The 21,614-nt window shown below is 41.8% G+C and overlaps 1 protein-coding gene across 6 annotated transcripts in view; it reads left to right on the forward strand.

Annotated features, from left to right (window-relative positions):
• The window catches only part of LOC135221639 (kinesin-like protein KIF3B), a 155,214-nt gene that overhangs the window by 10,280 nt on the left and 123,320 nt on the right, over positions 1-21,614 (forward strand). For all 6 annotated transcript variants that reach the window (XR_010316059.1, XR_010316060.1, XM_064259316.1 and 3 more), the window contains exon 2: positions 8,685-8,805. Coding sequence is in view for 4 of the 6 variants with exons in the window: in XM_064259316.1 (XP_064115386.1) it covers positions 8,693-8,805 (113 nt within the window). In the remaining 2 variants the exon portion in view is untranslated. The remainder of the gene's footprint in view (positions 1-8,684; positions 8,806-21,614) is intronic.

The raw sequence follows: 21,614 nt of genomic DNA on the forward strand, positions 1-21,614 counted from the left end.
GTGCCCTGTCAGGGCTCTAAAGTTTTATGTCCACAAGACTAAAGAAGTACGAGGTCCCTCAGATATCTCTGGTGTTCGGTTAAACGACCCGATATACTGTTTATCCAAGAACGCTTTGGCGTTCTTTCTGAGGGACGTCATTAAAGAGGCTCATTCGTCTTCCACACAGATCGATTTGAGCCTCTTGCGAGTGAAAGCTCACGAGGTCAGAGCTGTTGCAACCTCGCTTGCCTTCCAAAGGAACATGTCGATCAAGGACATCCTTGACGCCACCTTTTGGAGGAGCAATTCAGTATTCGCCTCACTACTTGAGAGATGTGAGAACGATATACGAGGACTGTTTTGTTCTCTTGGGCCATACGTTTCTGCAGACACAGTCTTGGGGGCTGAAGGTAGCTCTCTCCCTATCCCTTAGTTAGGTTTTAGGTTAGTTTTTTAGTTGATGTGTTTCGGTTGTGGTGAGGCTTTGGTGAAGACCTCCCATCTTTTAGCTTAGTGTTCAGGGGGTCTTTGTTAGTTGGTCAGGTGGTGGTCAGTTGCTTCGTTGCCCTCATTTGTATGGCTCTATGCTCTTGTCACATTGAGGTCACGTCCCCGTTGACAGAGCATTCAGAGCGCACCAGCACTACAGGTCTCCACCTGGCTGGCAACTCTGATTAAGCACAAGCAGGCTGTAGTGACAGTAATCACAGAGTCTACTTTGCTAACAGGTGAGGAACCAAGGTGTATATCATCTACTTAATTTAAGTTTCCTACAAATCCTATTCTGTCTCTTCCCACCATCCGAAGGTGGGATTCAGCTATATATATATCTGCCAAGTAAGTCTCATGAACAAAATGTTATTGTTATAATACAATTAAGTTTGTTCATACTTACCTGGCAGATATATATAATTAAGTGCCCACCCCCACCTCCCCTCAGGAGACAGTGGCACTGATAAAATATGAATAGAAAATGGGAATGGTTCCTGATATCCGCCTCCCAGCGGCGGGAATGGGTACTACCACCTGGCCGCCCACTGCGTGTGCCGCGAGTTTTGAAATTTTAAATTCTGTCGGACTTCGGAGAATACAGCTATATATATATCTGCCAGGTAAGTATGAACAAACTTAATTGTATTATAACAATAACATGTTAAACACCAGAATAAGGTTATGAATTGCATAAACTTATTATGTATTCATGATAATTGATTTGAAAATATTTGTTGTAAAAGTCACCAGATTCATGACACAAATTTCAACGGTTTTACTGTGAACATTAGCTGTGATGTGTTGTTCACGCTTTCCTATTTTTTATTATGCCATTCCTAGCAAGCAAATATTAAAGGTTACATTTATTTCAGATGTGCAATTATTAAAAATAAAAACAAATTATTTCAGCCATACAGTTATTAAATAAAAAGTCAAAATAGTAATATAGACTTGAATAAATGAAAAGTGCTAGCAAAAAAGTACAAAATTTTTGTCATAAACACCCTCTTAATGAGAGAATGCCTTGATGAAGTCATTGGGCTTCAGCACGGCATATCATTCCCGTGCTGAAGCGTGGTGACGGGCAAGAGGGCTCTCGAACTGGGGAATTTTTTGAATTTTTGTTTTTCCTCAGTTTGACTCTAAATTTCTCTCATCCTATTTCTATTACTTATAATTGTTTCATTCTTTCTTCATATTTATCAACTTTCTCAACCTTGCTCGGTCAAAACTCTTACCCATTTCACTGTCCAGAATGATTTTTTTGGGGGACATCATATCAGGGATGGAAATTTTTTCAAAAAAAATCAATTGTGGGAGCTGTGGTGTCTTGCCAACTACCCGATAATGTTTGGACACCTTGGAATGTCAGTATTTCCATACTGGCATGCGGGCGGGACTATTCTCCAACAAAACTTGCCTTCGGATTCCCAGGGGTTGGACCGGTTTTCATAGAGATAGGACTCTCGGCATTCTGTCCGGTTTGCCTGCCACATGATTAGAGTGGGGATGATTGTATTCCTGTAATGCTCTCAGTCCCATCAAGCGGTTTGGCATACACTTGAGCCACTCTAATCATAGTGGTACCATCCCTTTGTGGTAGGGTAGGGAGTGGACATTTGGGAAGCAGCTCTCGCAGGTGGTCATTGGTGGTAGAAATTAATTTCATGAAAGGTAAGGGGTTCTCTTTTGGGATGTCAGACAGTCTTAATTTTTTTTCTTTCCCCCCAACTAATTTAATGACGGAAATTAATGTTTCTAATACCCCTGGATCGAATGGCGAACCTCAGATCCCTGTTGACGACCTCTGCTAATTTAATTAGGGAAAACTCTGTTGATGACCTCGGAACTAGGAAGGACCATTCTATTGATATTCCAAAAATTGAGTAATCTGGGTAACGCAAGGAAACTTCGAATCCTTTCATGTTACCCAAATTCCAATAGAGACAAATTTATTGATAATATATATAAAGAATTTAAGTGTTATGGATCTATAACAGAAATAAGAATGAAACTGGAAGATACAAAATGGGATTCATGGATATCTTACAATAGTCATGATGAAGCATTTAATGCAATATGTAATGTTAATAATATCAAAATTAATAACTTGAAATATAATGGCTGCTCTTTGCGACAAGGTACCAAAGGATTTGGATGTTTATAGACCTGCGGACTGGTTTGAAAAAGATGCTGATTTAGTTATGCCTTCCCAGAAGAAGCCAAAACCCACCGATGTGGCTTGTAGCTGAATCTCAGGGGGTTACAGGGAACTATTTCCAAAATATGCAAATTAATTCAGAAAAAAGTAGGAACTATTGCACCAGGAGATATATCTCGTTTTGGAAAAAAAATAGTTACCTTATCCATGCCAAATCATGCACACAGTCTGTAATACTATCCAACCTTAAACAAATGATGATGATATTAAGTTAGATGTCAAACCCCACCTAAATTTTAGCTACGGAAGGGGAGTAGTTTTTAACAAAGATCTGTATGAATTTACAGAGAGGAGATACTGGCCATGTGTCCACTAAATGTATGGAAAGTACACAAAGTCCCGGGTACATCAATGATTATCCTTACTTTCCAGGATGCTGGTGTACCTTCCCGTATTATTATTTGAAAATGAAGTTATTAAAGTTCGACCATTCAAGCAGAAGCCACTGCAATGTTTTAATTGTTTTAAATTTGGACACCCGTCAAAGTTTGCAAAAACGAAAAAATGTGTGGTATTTGCTCTAAATCTTACCATGGAGAATGTGCACTTGATGCCAGGTGTTTAAATTGCAGCTCAAATCATAAATCCACTGACCGGAGCTGTGAGCTGTATAAGTCCGAAAGAAGCTGCCCTTAACAAATCCAATTTAGAAGCATATAAGTGTGGGATATGCCAAAACAAAAGACTAATTAGATAAATCAAGTAGTTATGCAAAGGCACTTAAATCAAACCCACCTAGCACTGCCAATAGTTCTATAAAAAGAAATATTAACCATCCAATGATAAAATGCTGCATGATGAGGTAAGCATATTGCCTTCTGAGGCTTTGCACACAATGTATTTAACAGTGGGGCATTGCCCATGCCCCGTACTACTTCGTCCCCCATTACAATTAGTAGTAAAAACCTCTCTCAGGCCATGTCCTTGCCTGATTTGATGGAGGTTCCACTTAAAACCAACTTGCCTGGTGCACCTGTTGTGGGGAAGGTGCAAAAACCTAGAAGCCCACCACCTATTAATCGAAAAAGAGAGAGACCTCCATCTCTCTCACCCCCTTCCATCAGAAACATTAAAGCTATGACGTCAAATAAATTTGATGTTTTATCTATTGGTGTTTCTGATCAACTGGAAGATAACTTGAATAAATCAGAAATTCAAGTGAGGTTCCACCATCCGCCTCAACAAATAGATCAAAAGGACACAAAGAAAAAGACAAACGTAAAACCCAATATATCAAGACCATCTCTAAAGAAACCTACAGGAAATAATGTTAGATTAAAAGTTTGCCAGTGGGAAGACCTCATCCAAGATGTCTTCCAGAAGTGATCCATAGTTTTCTCCCCTCCATTTTGCAGTGGAATTGTCAGGGTTTAAGGGCCAAATATGAAGAACTTAAGCTACTAATTCATGAGCATTCCCCATAATTGTATGTCTACAAAGAGAGCAAGCTTGATGCTAATACTCCTTGTCCTCGAGAGTATATTTAGCTATAGAACACCATATAATCAACAAGCAGGGAGCCATGGCGGAAGTCTCATTTATGTTCGTCGAGATGTTCCCCAAACAAATATCTTTGTCTATTCGTACACCTCTGCAGGCAGTGGTTGTACAGATTGATATAGGAAGAAAATATACAATATGCTCTCTGTACCTACCTCCAAATGATAATATTTTGTATGATAATTTAGTAGAGGTGATTCAACAAACTCCCCCCCAACCTTTTTTCTCTTATTGGGAGATTTGAATGGTAGACATCCTTTATGGGGCGATGTTTTAGCAAACACAAGGGGCAATATTATATCATCAATTGTGGAAAATGAGGATGTTGGAACTCCTTTAATACAGGAGAGCCCCACACATTTTCATGTCCAGACAGGTACCTTGTCATGCATTGACCTCATCAATCGCAAGCTCTAATTGCCTTCTCGATTTCGATTGGAGGACATTAGATGATTGGCATACTAGTGATCATGCACCAATCATTATAAGCACCAACAATGGTCCACCTTCACAGAGATCGCCACGATGGAATCTTGACAAGGCAGACTGGGGTAGATTTCGTGAGCTAAGCGAAATTGAAGGGAATGCAGAACAGTTTGAAAATATTGATGATGCCATAGACATGCTGAATGGAACCCTTCATACAGCAGGAGTCAATTCAATTCCTCAAAACAACAGGGTTATTCAAACGACGACCAGTCCCCTGGTGGTCTTCAGAACTAACTGCCCTGCACAGAGCCACAAGAAGGTCTTTAACCCGATTGCGCAGACGCCGTACTGAGGAGAATTTAATTACATACAAGAAATGTAGAGACAGCTTCTGCTTCCGGTCAGTGGGCCATGAAAGAAGCCAGGCGCCAGTCTTGGGTGTCTTTTGTTTCCTCCATTAACAGTAGAACACCACCATCTTCTGTGTGGAGGAAAGTGAAAAAGATAGCAGGCAAATTCACAACCCACCACCACCGTGTTGAAGGTGAATGATCAGTATGTGACTGGAGCAACTGACGTTAGCAATGCCCTGGCGGATCATTTCTCAGATGTATCACGCAAGTGTGAAGCAGCTCCCTGGTCAACCAGTTTAGGAGCAATGAAGAAAAGAAAATTTTAAATTTTGCAACAGGAAGGGAAGAGTCATACAACTCTCCTTTTACTGAAAGAGAATTTGACTCCGCACTTGCTACATGTAATGATACAGCCCCTGGACCCGATGAAATTCCATATGCAATGATTAAACATGTACCTGTTAATACCAAGTTGTTTATTTTAAGCATTATTAACAGAATATGGGATGATCATAGTTATCCAAGTGTTTGGGAACTAGCCATTATTTTAGCCTTTTTAAAACCTGGTAAGGATAAGTTTTTAGCTGCAAACTATCGACCAATTGCATTGACATCTTGTTTATGTAAGATCATGGAGAAGATGGTCAATGTAAGACTGGTATGGTACCTGGAAAAGAAGGGTATTTTATCACCTATCCAGTGTGGATTTAGAAAAAATGCATTCAACGACTGATGTGTTGATGCGACTGGAATCCTCTATTTGTGAAGCCTTTGCTTCCGCAAACAGCACCAATGTAACAGTCTTTTTTGATCTTGAGAAGGCATATGATACTGCATGGAGATATGGTATACTTAAAACCATTCATGAATTGGGGTTACGAGGAGAGTTACCCATTGTTCATTCAATCATTTGTTTCACATAGATTTTTTCAAGTCAGAGTGGGGGAAACTCTACATCAGAGAGGAGATGTCAGGAAGAAGGAGTTCCCCAGGGTAGTGTGCTAAGTGTAACACTATTTGCACTAGCCATTAATGGATATCCTCTGTCATTCCCCAAGATATTCTCTCAACATTATTTGTAGATGATCTCTCCATATCATTTGCTGGATCTAGAATGTCGATGGTTGAGAAAAGAAAACTACAACTCTCAATTGACAAAATTATTCAGTGGGCTGATATGAATGGATTTTAAGTTTTTCGACAAACAAAACTACTGTTGTCCATTTCTGTCGTATTCGGGGAGTACATCCTGACCCGGATATATACATCAAAGGCCAACGGATCCCATGTGTAAATGAAGCTAGATTTTTAGGTTTGATATTTGATTGCAGGTTGACATGGGTTCCTCACTTAAAGGCGTTAAAAGTTAAGTGTCTTGAGGCTCTGAATCTTTTAAAAGTATTGTCACATACATCATGGGGGGGCAGACCGCAAAACTATTTTAAAATTATACAAGGCCTTAATTTTTTCTAAAATTAGTTATGGGTGTGAAATATACTCCTCAGCCACCCCAAGCAGATTAAAGGTATTAGTATTCTATACACCATGCTGGTATTAGAACTGTCTACAGGAGCGTTTAGAACTTCGCCTATTCCAAGTCTCCTTGTTGACGCTGGAGAATTAACTTTAGACCTTTACCGAAAGTCTTCTATTATTCGGTATTGGTTTAGGTTGCAAAGACTTCCCAATTCTTTAGCTTGTCAGACTGCAAACTTTGTAAGGCATTTTAGATTATTTTGGGGTTACAAACCCCAAAAATATCCTCAACCTTATGGGTTTTCGGGCGCTAAAAAAATTAATAAACGGTCTTGATAATGCAAGAAATACGAGTTCTTCATTCAAGATAATCAGCAACCCTCCATGGAAATTACCAGATATATCTTTTTGTAAATATTTTATTGGTATAAAAAAGAACATGACTGAATTAGAAGCCAGGTCTCTCTTTCGTGAACATGTCGAAGAACATAAGGAATCTACTTTTATATTTACAGATGGCTCCAAATCTGATGCTGGCGTTGGATTTGGAGTATATAGTGGTTCTTTTAATTGTAGAGGTGCACTTCCTCTAGTATCTTCCATATTTACTGCAGAACTATATGGCATATTAACCGCTATTGAGAAAATAGCATTAAAAGATGAGGGCAATTTTACCATTTTTAGTGATGCAAGAAGTGTCCTTCAAGCTTTAGAAGTTTTTAATTCTAGTAACCCTTTGGTTTTAAGATTTTAGAGTGGCTTTTTATTATTGGTCTGAAAGGCATAACTGTTCGATTTTGTTGGGTTCCGGCACACGTAGGTGTGTGTGGAAATGAGGAGGCAGATTCACTGGCAAAGAATGCTGCAGCTGAGTTGCTACCAAGAAGGTATCCCATTCCATGTAATGATTTTTTACCTACAATTAAGAATTTTATTTGTAATAATTGGCAAAAGCATTGGGAAAGCTTAGCCGATAATAAGATGAGAGAAATAACAAATGTTATATCCCCTTGGAAATATAACGTGATGCCCCGAAAGTGGGAGACTACTCTTTGTCGTCTCCGAATTGGTCACACTCGGATGACACATGAGTTTTTGCTAGCTGGCCAACACCAACCATATTGTGACGACTGTTTGATACCCTTGACCGTGAAGCATTTGTTGACTGAATGCCCCACTTATAGCACGGAAAGAAATAGATATCTGTTTGAGGCTCGAGGTGAGGATGGTAGGTTCATCCTTGCCAAGATTCTTGGACATGGTGTGTCATACAATGCAAGTGGCATTTTAGATTTATTTCAGAAGCAGGTCTTCTGAAAGCTATTTAACTTTACAATGATATTTTGTTTTTGCTTTTATGGTTTTAATTGCATATTTTATTCTTTATTTATAATAAACGATATCGGCGTCAATGACCTTCGATGTCAGGATGCCAGAGAACTAACAATCATTCATTCATTCATTGTCATAAACAATTCACTAAACCGTCGTCTGCTCGTGGATTCTGGCTGCCAGATGTACAATAAGATGAAAAATTATTCTTGCTATGGCTTTGCTGTAAGCAAACTCATGTATTTCAAGTGAAATTTGGAGTGAATTAAGAATGAAATGTGTATAATTACAATCAAATAAGCCAGTAAGTGAAAACCGCCATGAACCGAAACTCTGCAATTTATGGCGCTCATAACCTGTCAATGGGCCGATAAGCGGCAAATGGTGCCTCTGTTAGGTTTGTAGTGGCTGCACAGGCGCCGATAGCTGGAACTCCGGTGCGTTGTGGTGCCGTAATTGTTGATTTTATGGCGCCATTAACCGAGTCTGTTGATAATCGGGGACTGTCTGTACGTGCGTGTTGTATTCAAAGAAGTATCTGGATAGGCTACTCACTGTTTGGGTGGAGCAGAAAATTTGCTGCCCTGAGTATAATTTGAGCAGCAACTTAAGTTTTATAATGTAAATCCTTATCTGTACAGATGAATCAGTGAGTTTTTCTGTCTTTGTGGTTTATACCCATAGTTATTGCTCTGCATAAGGTAGTGTGAGCTCATTCATTGGCTGTTTAAGAAGATCAGCAAAAGAAATGCATTTCAAAAAATGTTTCTATCTGTAGAATATAATGTTAAAAGATTTCTTTTTACTTATAAGATTTTTTACAGCAGGGTTCATTGTGAATGTCTATCAGGAGTTAGTGTTCTATAACAATATAGTAAATATGTACATCTATTCCACAGGTTAAGGGATGGTCCAAGGTGCAGAGGCCAAGATGAAGGGGAGCAGCACCCCAGAGTCGGTGAAGGTGGTTGTCCGGTGCCGTCCCATGAACGAGCAGGAAACTGCTCATGGGTACACAAGGTTAGCACTTCTCCAAATGTCCTAGGAATAGAATTTCTTTTTTGCTGTTAGGAACTATTTTCACTCCTTATATTGATTGTATGAGTTTAAATTTATTTCATTGTAAATTACTGATATACTTGTAAATTACTGTATGTATCAGTATATATAGTCTCTGTAATAAAAGGGAGGAGATAATTGGTTTTCCAGACACTTCTTTTTGTTTAATACAGGATATTTATGGTAGCTCAGTGATAATAACTTTAAAGCTGTATTACAGGCAGTCCCTGGTTATCAGTGATCCAGTTTTATGGTGATTATGTAGCCCTGAAAACCAGCAATTTTTATCAGTCTTACCAAGCAATTATTCAACTGTAGGATTCCTACGCCCAGCAGACTAACTTTCAAGTTTCCCTGTGATGCCGCCATCATTAGTTCAGGTATCTAGTTACTACCCACCTTCAGTAAATGGATATGACATCAACGCACCTCTTCTATTGGATTTCTGCCGGCTCCCGGTTAAATCGGTAGCTCTGCTGGCTTTCTTTGTCATCTTTGGAGGGTTTTTTTGCCTGTTCATGGATTATTGGTGACGTACAAAGTTTTCGGTGTATTTTCAAGGAGCTACTAGCTTAGTTTAGTTACTCTTTTGAGATTAGTTGCTGCCTGTTTTCCCGATTATGTCAGATTCTAGTTCATCAGGGGTGAGGTTTTGCACAGAGGGCTGCAAAATTTAGATAAGTTAAGGAGGTTTATGGCCCTCACTCCAAGTGCACTGAGTGTAGGGGGCAAGAGTGTTCTAAAGAACTGAGGTGTTTTGTTTGTCAGGAGTGGGATGATGAGCAGTGGAAACTTTTAATTTCTCATAATAAGAAAGTTTTACAAGATAAGTAGAGAAAAGCAGAAATTAGGGCAGATAGTAAGGTTTTTGTAACTTTGCCTTCTACCCCTGTGTCAGTGGAGATTGCTACTCTCGCTTCTTGTCCCTTAGAAGGTCATCTTTCTTCTATCCTCAGTCCTCCGACCCCCTCTCTTCCAACTTCCGTACCAGCTTCCCATGTTGCAGTTTCCGACACCATTGCCAGCCTCGAATCAAGGTTCGAGAGATTTGAAATTTTAGCTAATACTATTATGGAGTTAGGTACCTTCATGAAGTTGTTCATGGAGAAAAGTGTGTCAGTGCAAAGTGGAAGTGGAAGTGGAAGTGGAGTGTTTCCTGAGGGGGTGGCTATCCGTCCCTCCAGTTCTCCTAGACAAAGGTCACTGTCCCGCTCCCCCGCCTTGGGGAGAAGACATAATGGAGGTCCAAGGGAGACTGGGGGCGTTTGCCCATGAGCAGTCGCTCCCGCTGTCAAACCTGAGGTGTTGAGTCAGGTTTCGACTGAGCACTGTTGGAAAGGTGTCTCGTTTGGTGCAGAGTTGTCGGACTCGAGTGAGTTGTCATCTCCTCATGCAAGACGCTGGCGTATTTCATGGGATTCTCGCCCCCTCAAGAGACCTTCAGCTGTTGACGTCTCCCCTCTACTTGTCCAGAGGTCCGAGCCCATCTTGCAGCCGCGCGGTTCAGGCATACGAGGGACAAGGTTCGACTTGCGACTCAGTGGACTCGACTGAGGGTCGACAGGTGCGGATACCTGTCAGACGTACGCCTGCTCATCAGTCGAAGCGGGATTCTTTGACTTCTGTTCGCGGCTCTTCGCCTGAAGTCAACCCCAGCCAAGTGAGTTGACTTCCCAAGAAGACCAAGTGTTGGCTCCGTTTCAACAACATTTTGAGTAGTTGTTGTACTTTTTTAAAGGGAAAAAACCTCCTGTGAGAGAAGAGGAAGCGACATTGTCACCTGCTCTGTCGAAGGTTCTTGAGCAGGACACAGGAGAGCTCGAGCAGAATGAAGAGCACGAACAAGGGCACGGGCAGTTCGTAGTAGCAGAGAAGGAGTCTGGTCAAGTTTCGACACTGCCTCTGACTGCTTACGCGTCTTTAATGAGGTTCCTCTTTTAATATTTTCCAGAGCGGTTTTCTCCTGCCACTCCTTTGTCTCCTCCGTCGATTTTCATGATAAAAAAGAAGAAGCAACCAGAAGAACTGCTGCCCAAGCTAGTCCTTTCCTCTGTGGCTAGGAAAGCATTACGGTCGGTGGATAGATGGTTAGCGACCAAGAGAGACCATGGTAAGGCGTCTTTTGCCTTTCCTCCTTGCTGATCAACAAGAGGTATCAATTCTACATCACGGGAGAAGCGCCTTCTCTGGGAGTCTCTGCCTCCTCCCAGGGAGACTTCTCTGCCTTAGTGGATGCGAATAGGAGAGTGGCTTTATCAGCGGCGAAGACCCTTCGAGCCACTCGGAGAGTCGTCAGATAGGGATCTGCCACTCAAGACCCTCTTCCTGCTGGCCCTGGCATCGGTGAAGAGAGTAGGGAAACTCCATGGTCTTTCCTTCGACGTTAAGCATTCGAGGGGATGGGGATCCGTGACGCTCAATTTCGTCCCGAACTTCGTAGCGAAGACTCAGAATCCTTCGGTCCCTGACGACTGATTCAAGTCTTTCATGATCCCTTCCCTGAAGGACTTCACTGATAATGATGCGGATGAGATGCTGCTTTGTCCTGTTAGGGTGCTACGGCGCTATCTTGAAGAGAACTCGACACCTCAGGCCTGAGTGTCGAATCCTCTTCGTTAGTACCGGGGTTACCAAGAAAGAGGTTTCCAAGAACTCTTTCTTTCTGGCTGCGTGAGGTGATCAGGAGGGTGTACGATGCAGATGGTAGTGACGACACCTGTACCCTTCGTCCGAGAGCTCACGAAGTCAGAGGTATTGGTCCAACCCTTGCGTTCCGCAAGAACTTCCCCCTGGCGCAGGTTCTGAAGGCAGGGGTTTGGGCCAACCAAACCACTTTTACTTCCTTCTACCTTTGGGATATTACCCACAGGTCCTTGGACACCTTTTCCTTTGGACCCGTGGTGGCTGCTCAACAAGTTGTGTAGCTTGCCCAGCACCCGAGTGGACAGAACAGCATCGCATCCTTGTGTGACTGCATGAATGGACGAGTAAAAGAGAGTGTGACTGGCTTCTCTTACTCCTTCTTTCTTCCTCCTCTATCTGTGGGCAGAGGGCTGCGGTTGTCACTACGCTGAACAGGAAGCAGATGCAGGTAAGCTACACGACGGAGCTCCATCCTATCCCTTTCAGTAGGGATAGTAGTGTTTATCCACCACTCCCCTACAAGGGGGGGAGTGGAAGCCAACAAGAGACAAACCCATGACTTCATATTGGCTCTTGAAATAGGAACTAGTTCTTGTTTATTTGCTATTTACAAGAGGTACGCTTGCCTCCCTCTTATAAATTTGGTCCAGAGGTCTGGCCACTGATCCTGCAGTGCACACCCCGATCAGCTGGGCAGAGGCTAGGATCCCTCCCTTTGCTCTTACGACCAGGGAGGGAACCAAGGTCGGACGAACACCAGTCTGTTCATAAAACTCAGATTCCACCCACCAGTAAGTGAGTCTTCCTATTGTTAAAGGACCGAGGGTTTGTATATGTATCGGGACAAATAACAATTTGTCGAAAATTGTATTTTGTTCATGAAACTTACCTGTCAGATATATATATAGCTGTATTTTCTGAAGTCCGACAGAATTTTAAAAACTTCCGACACACGCAGTGGTCGGCCAGGTGGTTAGTACCCATTCCCGCCGCTGGGAGGCGGGTATCAGGAACCATTCCCATTTTCTATTCATAATTTTTCTGTCGCCGGTGCTGAAAACACCTGTTTTCAGTACCTCCGTCTTAGGATTTTGGAAACTTCATTGCCGCTAAGTATCCTAATTGTCTTTTGATTTATTTACTTGGATTTGTGGCTAGGCATACGCTATCTTAAATTGATTTGAATTTGATTCATTTTTGCTTAAAATATCTGAAATCTAGTTTAGGCTAGTTTCAGACGGGGTGTTCTTGCAAAAGATAGGGTGTGGCTACCGAAAGCTTCGGTAGATCCGCACTTGGTATGTACGAGGGGTATGGGTCTTCCTTCTTTGTTGAGATTTGTCATGTAAGGAGTGTGAGACTTTGTCTATTCCGTAAGGAAGACGTATGATTCGTATGTACGCAATTAATCAGTAAACATGTCTAATTCCGTAAGGAAGACGTATGATTCGTATGTACGCAATTAATCAGTAACAAAAGTCAGGGTAGTGAACCTGCTAACCTTCCTGTAGACTTTATTTTGCCTAACCCTGTAGTATGGCCTACGGGCTATGAATATGTCTACGAGAGGTGCTCGCTCTTCTTCATTGCTGTGAAGTGCTACTTCTGTAATTGTTACTCCTAATCCTGCAGTATTGCCTTCGGGCCCTAAGCAGTGTCTGTAGAGGAATTGCCCTTTCTCTTATTCTCTTTCGATTCGTAACTTAGAATCGAAAGTGCTTGCTTTAGAGAGTAAAAGTGAAGTGCAGAAGTGCAGTGATACCCCTTGTGTAGTGGAGGGTGCGTCAGATCGGCCTCGTTTCGCCTCTAGGCCGGGACCTCTGCTTGACTCCCAGGACCCGGGGAGGGAGCATGTCGAAAGCCTAAGGAGGGTTACAAGGAACCCCCACCGATCTGGCGTGCCTTCGGCAGTTTCTGATGAAAATCCCCAGACTGCCAAAGTGCGTGTGCGTGCACGAATCCTGAAAGTTTGCTTCTCGTCCTCCGAAGCGTCCTCTCCGTGCAGGGGTTGGAGCTTTCGGAAGGACTCGCGCCCTCTAAATAGAAGCTTTATAGAAGAGGACGCTTCACGTCCTCTCTCTCTCTCGTTATGCGTTTCAGTGAGAAGTAAGAAGGCGAACGTCGCCTGAACTCGTGTCCGTCTTTCCACCGAGAAATACGTAAAAGAAGTCATAGTAGCAGGAAGCTTTTGAGAGCGGACGCCTGGGACGCTCGGATGGACTCCAGGCGCGCGCGGCTGCCGCGCGCAGTGGACGCGCGCCAGTGGACGCCGAGCGCGCGCCAGTGGACGCCGAGCGTGCACCAGCGCACGCCAGGTGTGTCGCCTGGCTGAACGTTTCTGTTGAACTCTTCAAGCTATTGTTTCAGATTTGGGCCTAAAGAATTTTTACCTCTACCTTCGGTGATACCTTCTACCTCACCTGCAAAGAATGTGAAGTAGGCAGTGCTTCGGAGGAAGCTTAAAGTGAACAGACAACTTCTTCTTCGAAACCCAGCAAGACATCGGGTTTCGTGAATTCAAGAGGTCTCTGTCAATTAATATTGCTTTTCGCATAGGTGGATGGAGTTAAGGAAGATCTCGTTTGCTCTACCGCAACCTTTGCCATTCTGCCAATAAATTTAAGTTGCCACTACCGCAGTCAAGACTTTGCGATAAGGCAGTTACGGGTATGTAAGGCTCGATGTCCTGCACGTCAGGACTCTCGGCAACGTTCAGTAGGATTCTTGCAAAGGCACTCATCAAAAGGACGCTCTTCAGGAAAGCGCAAGACAGGACTTCCTTTGCCATACTGCCAATAATTTTAAGCTTTAGCAGGCATTAGTTGTGATACGGGAGAGGAAGCTGGTTGGAGAGTTTCTTCCTCTTCCCAGGATAATTTTCCAAGCTTTTTAGCCCATCTGAAAGGGTTTTTCAGATGATAGATTTTGTTAGTTTCTAGTCGGGACTACGCTGCCGAATTGAACATCATCGTCCTACTTGCCGTAAGCCCAGTCTCTTAACAGGATTCTTGTCCCTTCCTCGTTTGAGACGGGAATCGGAAAAATTAAATGCTCGACTCCCTGGATTATGTTTTGTCAATTCAGTGACTTTCCCCCATTGACAATATACTTTCGTTTTGTCAAGTTAGGGGGTATCCCCTCTTTGACAAAATATCTCTTTGTCCCGTAAATGGGTTAGTTCTCATGACAAACATCTCATTAACTTGATATTGCGTAAGCGAATAAGCTCTTATTGACAAGATTCGGAAGAGCTCTCATTCGTCATTCGCAGACTCGTACAAGAAAGAAAGAAATAGACTTGTAGACTACGTCAATGAACGCTTATGTCCAATAACATAAGAAGCTTGAGCTGACTGCTTCGACTGCTTCGATTCTCTTAAGTTTTGTTCATGAAACTTGCCTGTCAGATATGTATGTAGCTGTATTTCCGAATTCAGCTATATATGTCTGCCAGGTAAGTAGGAACAAACTTTATTGTGATATAATTTCATTTTTTGCCTTGCGTTATTTTACTTCTGGTTGGTTCAAGTCATATACGCTTGCTGTAGTTACCTCTTCGGATGGCAACCGAGAGGTCTATTGTCTATTTTAAGGACATTTAATCGTTACTCCCTGCAGCCTAACAGGAGTTTCCGATTTATCTTTTACCGTTGTATGGTAGTGTTCTGACGACACAAACGCATCTATATATTTAGCGTTTTCTGTTTCGCTTAAATATACCAGCTTGAGAGTCTTTCTGCTCAAAAAATAACGGACCTATTTCTTCGTAGAATAGGGTAGCTGGCAACCCAGACATAAAGTTAAGAGACGACGTTCGTAAGCTGCTTGCTGCTGCTGTCACGCTGTCTGTCCTCCAGTCCAACCGAGCCAGTATTCAGTAACAGATCGTGCGCTGTCATGCGCGGTAGGTTACGTCTCTCTCTCCTGCGGGATTGACTGACTAACCGTATCTCTGTGCTGACGGTTACGTCTCTCCTGCGGGATTGACTGACTAACTGTATCTCTGTCCTACAATCACGGACTTTAGCCTAAGATTGAGGGGATTTCTTACGTGAATGAATAAACGTTGCATTCGTTTTGCCTTACTATGTTCAACAGAGTTATCTCTTAATCCTTTCGGTGCTCGTTACCGCACGGTATGGAACTACGAGTCTACCGCAACATTGCACTTTATTTGCTCTCCTGCTTAGGCAAAGCGCAGCCTTATTTAGGGAAGTAAGCATACTCGGGGAGGGAATGGATGAGCTTGCTGGGGACCATTTCCTTCCTGAAGAAGTTTGTTTCCCCGAATAGACTGCAATTCAGACCACAGTTTTTTCCTACCGGGAAACTGAAATATTATTCAAGATCTAGCAATGATTCTGAACATCTCTCAGTGCGTCTATCACCTGAGGTGATAGAAAGAAGGTGCCGGACATCTGGATAGGGTTTCAGATGTCCTGGATCTTAATCTGAAAGAAGTAAAAGCGATTCGGTAGTCCCTCCAGTCCTCGAAACGAGTTTTTGGGAACCAGTGGTCCAGATCAACTCTGATATTCCACAGCTCTCTCATATCTTAAGAAGTATCTTCTCTCGGTCCTTGTTCGAGTTTACGAGAAAGAGCCTATTATAACAACAGGCGTAAAATGTAACGATCCTCTACAGGTTCGTTACAGGATTGCAAAAGTCCGTACGAATCGTCTCGATCGACGGCAGCAACTATTCACTTCCGAGTGGAATCTTTCTTTAGAAGTAAGTTGAGAGTTGTGTAGACTTTAGGGACGCCCTTTCATTCTTCTCTTCGATATGTTGAGGACGAAGAGGCGGCTTCTTCTCTGCTCCCTTATTCTAGATACGGGATCGGTACCATTAAACGCCATCCTATGATATTAAACGGGGATGGATGTTTAGTCTCTTTTCCCCTTTTTCAATCGCTTAGGAAATGTAATAAGAGGATTTATGACGTCACAGGGAGCGACAATGACGCTGATCGCCCCATGTTGGCCTTCAGGATCCTGGATTCACAGAGGTCACATACTTCCTAGATCACTTTCCAAGGACCTTTTCCGAGAGAGTCGGTCTACTCTAAACTCGAAAGGTACCTATAACCTCTCCGCTCTGAGTCTGACTACGTTCAGACTATCGAGAGGTTGACAGGAATAAGATTACCGTCTTCCTTTTTCCGTCTGAAGAATGGGATAAGCTGGCAGTCACAACTATTAAAGAATATGCAAATATGTTGTTGACGGCCTTTGGGCTCAGAGATTTGCGTCTGTCAAACAACAAAGCCCTTCACGATCTTTGAGTTCTGTGGAATCTTGAAACTCGCTCACCATCTACTTTTTGTCTCACCTGTTTTCTCGGAGTCAGACACTCGTGCGAGATCAGGCGACATATAGTAGCCCTGAGTTTCTTGTTGACGAAGTCAGTTGCGTTTATACACCCCCGATGATCGTGTAACATGAAACCAGGTTGGACTGTCAGGCATTCTTCCTTCGGGACTGAATCGCCTTTTTGCTCCTCGCTCCTTTCTCCTGGCACCAGAAGCTCGAGTCAGGAGTTGATTCGCTGACGACGTTGGGTTGCGTTGATACACCCCCAAGGTTTGCTTAGATTGAATCGCCCAGGCAGTCCAGACACTCATCCTTCAGCGAAGAATAGTGCCTTATGGTCTTCAGGGTACAGCCTTGCTGTCCTTGATTCGTCTGACTGGTCAACTGGTCGGTCACCTGACTTTAGTACAGACGGACTGACTGTGCATGTCCAGATCGAAGCTTTCAATATGGAACTTAGACGTAGTCTGAAGTTCTTGATGTTAAAGCATTCGAACCTCTCCTACCTGTTAACTTTTTGCATGTGATCAGGAAGGCCTTCTTCTAACCCCCCTAGATACGACAAAGAGGGTTAGTGAAATTTTAAGCCATCGTCACAAGTTTTGGCTTTAGAGAACACAAGGCGGTGTGCTCTCTAAGCCTTCCGTTGTGGCCTAAGAATGGAACCCCATTTTGTCCTTGGGCCAGGAGCTTGGAAGCAAGGATGGCACAAGTTAGTGGGCAGGAGCCAGAGAGAGTCCTGTGCCCTGTCGGGTCTCTCAAGTTTTATCTACATAAAACTCAAGAAAGTCGAAGTCATTCGGGCAATCTGCAGTGTTCCGAAAAAGACCAGACTTGCCCATATCGAAGAACACCCTGGCTTTAGTGTTAAGGAGTTCTTTCAAAAATGAAATCTCCTTCATTGTGTTTGCCACCAAAGATTTGAAATCTTTTTATCTAAATGCTCACGAGGTGAGGGCGCGGCCTCGGAAGCATTTCAACAGAGCATGGCACTCAGTAACATCCTGAGTACCATGTTTTAGCGAAGCAACTCTGTGTTCACTTCACACTCCCTGCGAGATGTGAAGATGGCATATGAGATCTGCTGCTCGCTAGGGCCATACGTGTCTGCAGACACAATCTTGGGGGCAAGAAGTACCACTCATCCTATCCTGTAGAAAATGGTTAGGAAGAGCTCTTAATTTAGTTGATGAGTCGCCGACAACGGCGACTTCTTAACTCTTAAGCCTTAGTTAAAACACCTTAACTTTGGCTAGGTTGGTCAGGTGGTGATATATATATATATATATTTATTTTACTTCTTAGCCCTCATGGTATGGTCAATATGGTCTAGTCACGTCGTGGTCTCGCCCCTGTTGACAGATCATCTGGAGTGCACCAGCTATATAGGTCTCTACCTCGCTGGCAACTCTAGTAGCACAAGCAGACTTACGTGGCAGTAACCACGAAGCCAGCTATGCTAACAGGTGGAACCAAGATGTAAATCATCTGCATGCATTTGTTTCCTAAAATCCTTCTATTCTGTCCCTTCCCACCTCCAAAGGTGGGATTCAGCTATATATATATCTGACAGGTAAGTTTCATGAACAAAATGATATTGTTATGATACAATAAAGTTTGTTCATACTTACCTGGCAGATATATATAATCAAGTACCCACCCACCTCCCCTCAGGGGACAGTGGAAATAAAAATTATGAATAGAAAATGGGAATGGTTCCTGATACCCGCCTCCCAGCAGCGGGAATGGGTACTAACCACCTGGCCGACCACTGCGTGTGTCGGAAGTTTTTAAAATTCTGTCGGACTTCAGAAAATACAGCTATATATATATCTGCCAGGTAAGTATGAACAAACTTTATTGTATCATAACAATATCATTTTTCTTAACTATACAAACCTGAGGTCCTTTACACATAGTCCCACCTCATGCCACCCCTCACTCTGCGTTTCCTGGGCCTAAAGCGAAGTGACTCCTCTCCTCGCAGTCGAGCTGACCACCAACTGCCGGACAAGTAGTTAACCCTCTTACGCCGACTGGACGTATTTTACGTCAACATTTTTTGTCTCCCGTGTGCCGAGTGGGCGTATTTTACGTCGACTTACAAAAGTTTTTTTTTAAATTCGCGGAAAAATACTTATAGGCCTACCAGCCTAAAACTTTTGAATCACGCGCCTTGGGGGATGCTGGGAGTTCACGGATCAAGGTGTTGTTTTGTTTACAATCGTTACGCAGGCGCGCAAGCGCAAATTTCTTTCTTGCCGCACTAAAAAGTATCTGTGACACATCTCGGAAATTATTTCGTCACTTTGACATAATTTTTGTACCATTGTAAATTAGCCGTTACATGAAGTATTATATATGAAAATGTGCACATTTTTATGTAGAATACAACAATAAAATACTCATGATTGTAGCTTTTATCAGTTATGAGATATTTTCATATAAATAACGATAATTGCCAAAATTTCAACCTTTGGTCAACTTTGACTCTACCGAAATGGTAAAAAAACGCAATTGTAAGCTAAAACGCTTATATTCTAGTAATATTCAATCATTTACCTTAATTTTGCAACTAATTGGAAGTCTCTAGCACAATATTTCGATTTATGGTGAATTTATGAAAAAAACTTTTTCCTTACGTCCGCGCGGTAACTCTTCCGAAAAAAATCATACATGCGATTGTGGTAATGTTTGCACCATTTTAAAATTAGCCGTTAAATAAAGTTTTATATATGGAAATGTGCGCAATTTCATGCACAATACAACTAAAAACAACCCATGGTTGTAGCTTTTATCGGTTTTGAGATATTTTCATATAAATAAACGATAATTGCCAAAATTTCAACCTTCGGTCAATTTTAACTCTACCGAAATGGTTGAAAAACGCAATTGTAAGCTAAAACGTTTATATTCTAGTAATATTCAAGCATTTACCTTCATTTTGCAACAAATTGGAAGTCTCTAGCACAATATTTTGATTTATGGTGAATTTATGAAAAAAATAACATTTTCTTTACGTCCGCGCGGTAACTCTTCCGAAAAAATCATACGTGCGATTGTGGTAATGTTTGCACCATTTTAAATTAGCCGTTACATAAAGTTTTATATATGAAAATGTGCACAATTTCATGTAGAATACAACAAAAAATAATTGAAGGTTGTAGCTTTTCTCATTTTCGAAATATTTGCATATAAATCACGATAAATAGAAAAAAAACCACGTTCGGTCAACTTTGACTCTACCGAAATGGTTGAAAAACGCAATTGTAAGCTAAAACTCTTACAGTCTAGTAATATTCAGTTATTTATCTTCATCTTGAAACAAATTCGAAGTCTCTAGCAAAATATTTAGATTGATGGTGAATTTTTAAAAAATCTTTCCTTCCCTCCGTGCGCGAATTCTCCGCCACAAATCTCCGAAATACGTACGTCCCATTCTCGGAATATTTGCTCCGTTTCAGATTAGGCATTTCATAGAGTTTTATATATGAAAATGTGCGCAATTTCATGTAGAATAAAACGAAAAATATTTGAATGTTGTAGCTTTTCTTATTTCCGAAATAATTGCATATAAAAAATATATATATAAAAAATTTGACATTCGGTCAACTTTAACTCATCAGATATGGTCAAAAACTGCAATTGTAAGCTAATAATCTTACAGTATAGTAATATTCAATCATTTGTCTTCATTTTGAAAGAAATTGGAAGTCTCTAGGACAATATTTAGATTTATGGTGAATTTTTGAAAAAAATATTTGTTTACATCCGTGCGTTACGAATTCATGCATTATTTTGTGATAATATTTTCTCTGTGTTGCTTTTATCGTTTTACAATGTGTTATATACCAAAATGATCGCAATTTAGTGTACATTACAACGAAAAAAAGTAACTTGTTACCTTTAACCGTTTTGCGCACAGCGCGATTTGAATACAATTATATATGAAATTTTGTTTTTGCGCTATCATATATCGCATTATTTATATATGATAATGATAATTTTTTTCATTTCTGATGGTTGCATATTAAACTTCAGGCAATGACAAAAAAAGGAGCCAAAATTGAACTCTTAATCTTGAAAACTAAGCCCGCTGTGATTTTTTGAAAAAATAATTTTTCCGCTTTCGCGCTCACTCCGAAACCCCTCTGGCATACGGGAGACAATTTTTTATTTACCGCTCCGGCGTAAGAGGGTTAACTACCGAACCCCCTTGTTCGAAGCTTACGACCGGTTCAGGTGCCGTTAAGTACCTTCCTATTGTTAAAGGACCTCAGATTTGTATAGTTTGGAAAAATACAATTTTTGACAAATTGTTATTTTTGGCACCATAATGTACTGATTTCTGGTTGTCAGTGCCGATAATAGAGTATTGGCATTGATACATACTTAACAGAGGTGCCATTAACTGGTTATTGGCGCCATAAGCTTATCATCAAGTGTAGGAACAGAACTGCTGCCGATAACCAGGAACTGCCTGTATAAACTATCCACAAAAAGAACTTTATGTAGTATACAGTACATTTTAATGCCCTTTCTGGGTTTGGTGGTGGGGTTTTTTTTTTTTTACTGAAACAGTAGGAAAGTAAGAATTGTTTTGAAGTAACATTTTGCTCTCATATTGTATGGAAAATGCAGGCATTTGAAATGAGACCTCTATGATAGGATGCTCTAATATCCAGTTGTTCCTACACAAAGACAAAGCCTCGTAGCACCTCAGTGGCGTGGTCGGTATGGTCTTGGCCTGCCACCTTGGTGGCCGTGAGTTCGATTCTTAGGCATTCCATTGAGGGGTGAGAGATGTGTATTTCT

The sequence above is a fragment of the Macrobrachium nipponense genome, chromosome 3 (assembly GCF_015104395.2).
Source record: "Macrobrachium nipponense isolate FS-2020 chromosome 3, ASM1510439v2, whole genome shotgun sequence".
Taxonomy (NCBI): domain Eukaryota; kingdom Metazoa; phylum Arthropoda; class Malacostraca; order Decapoda; family Palaemonidae; genus Macrobrachium; species Macrobrachium nipponense.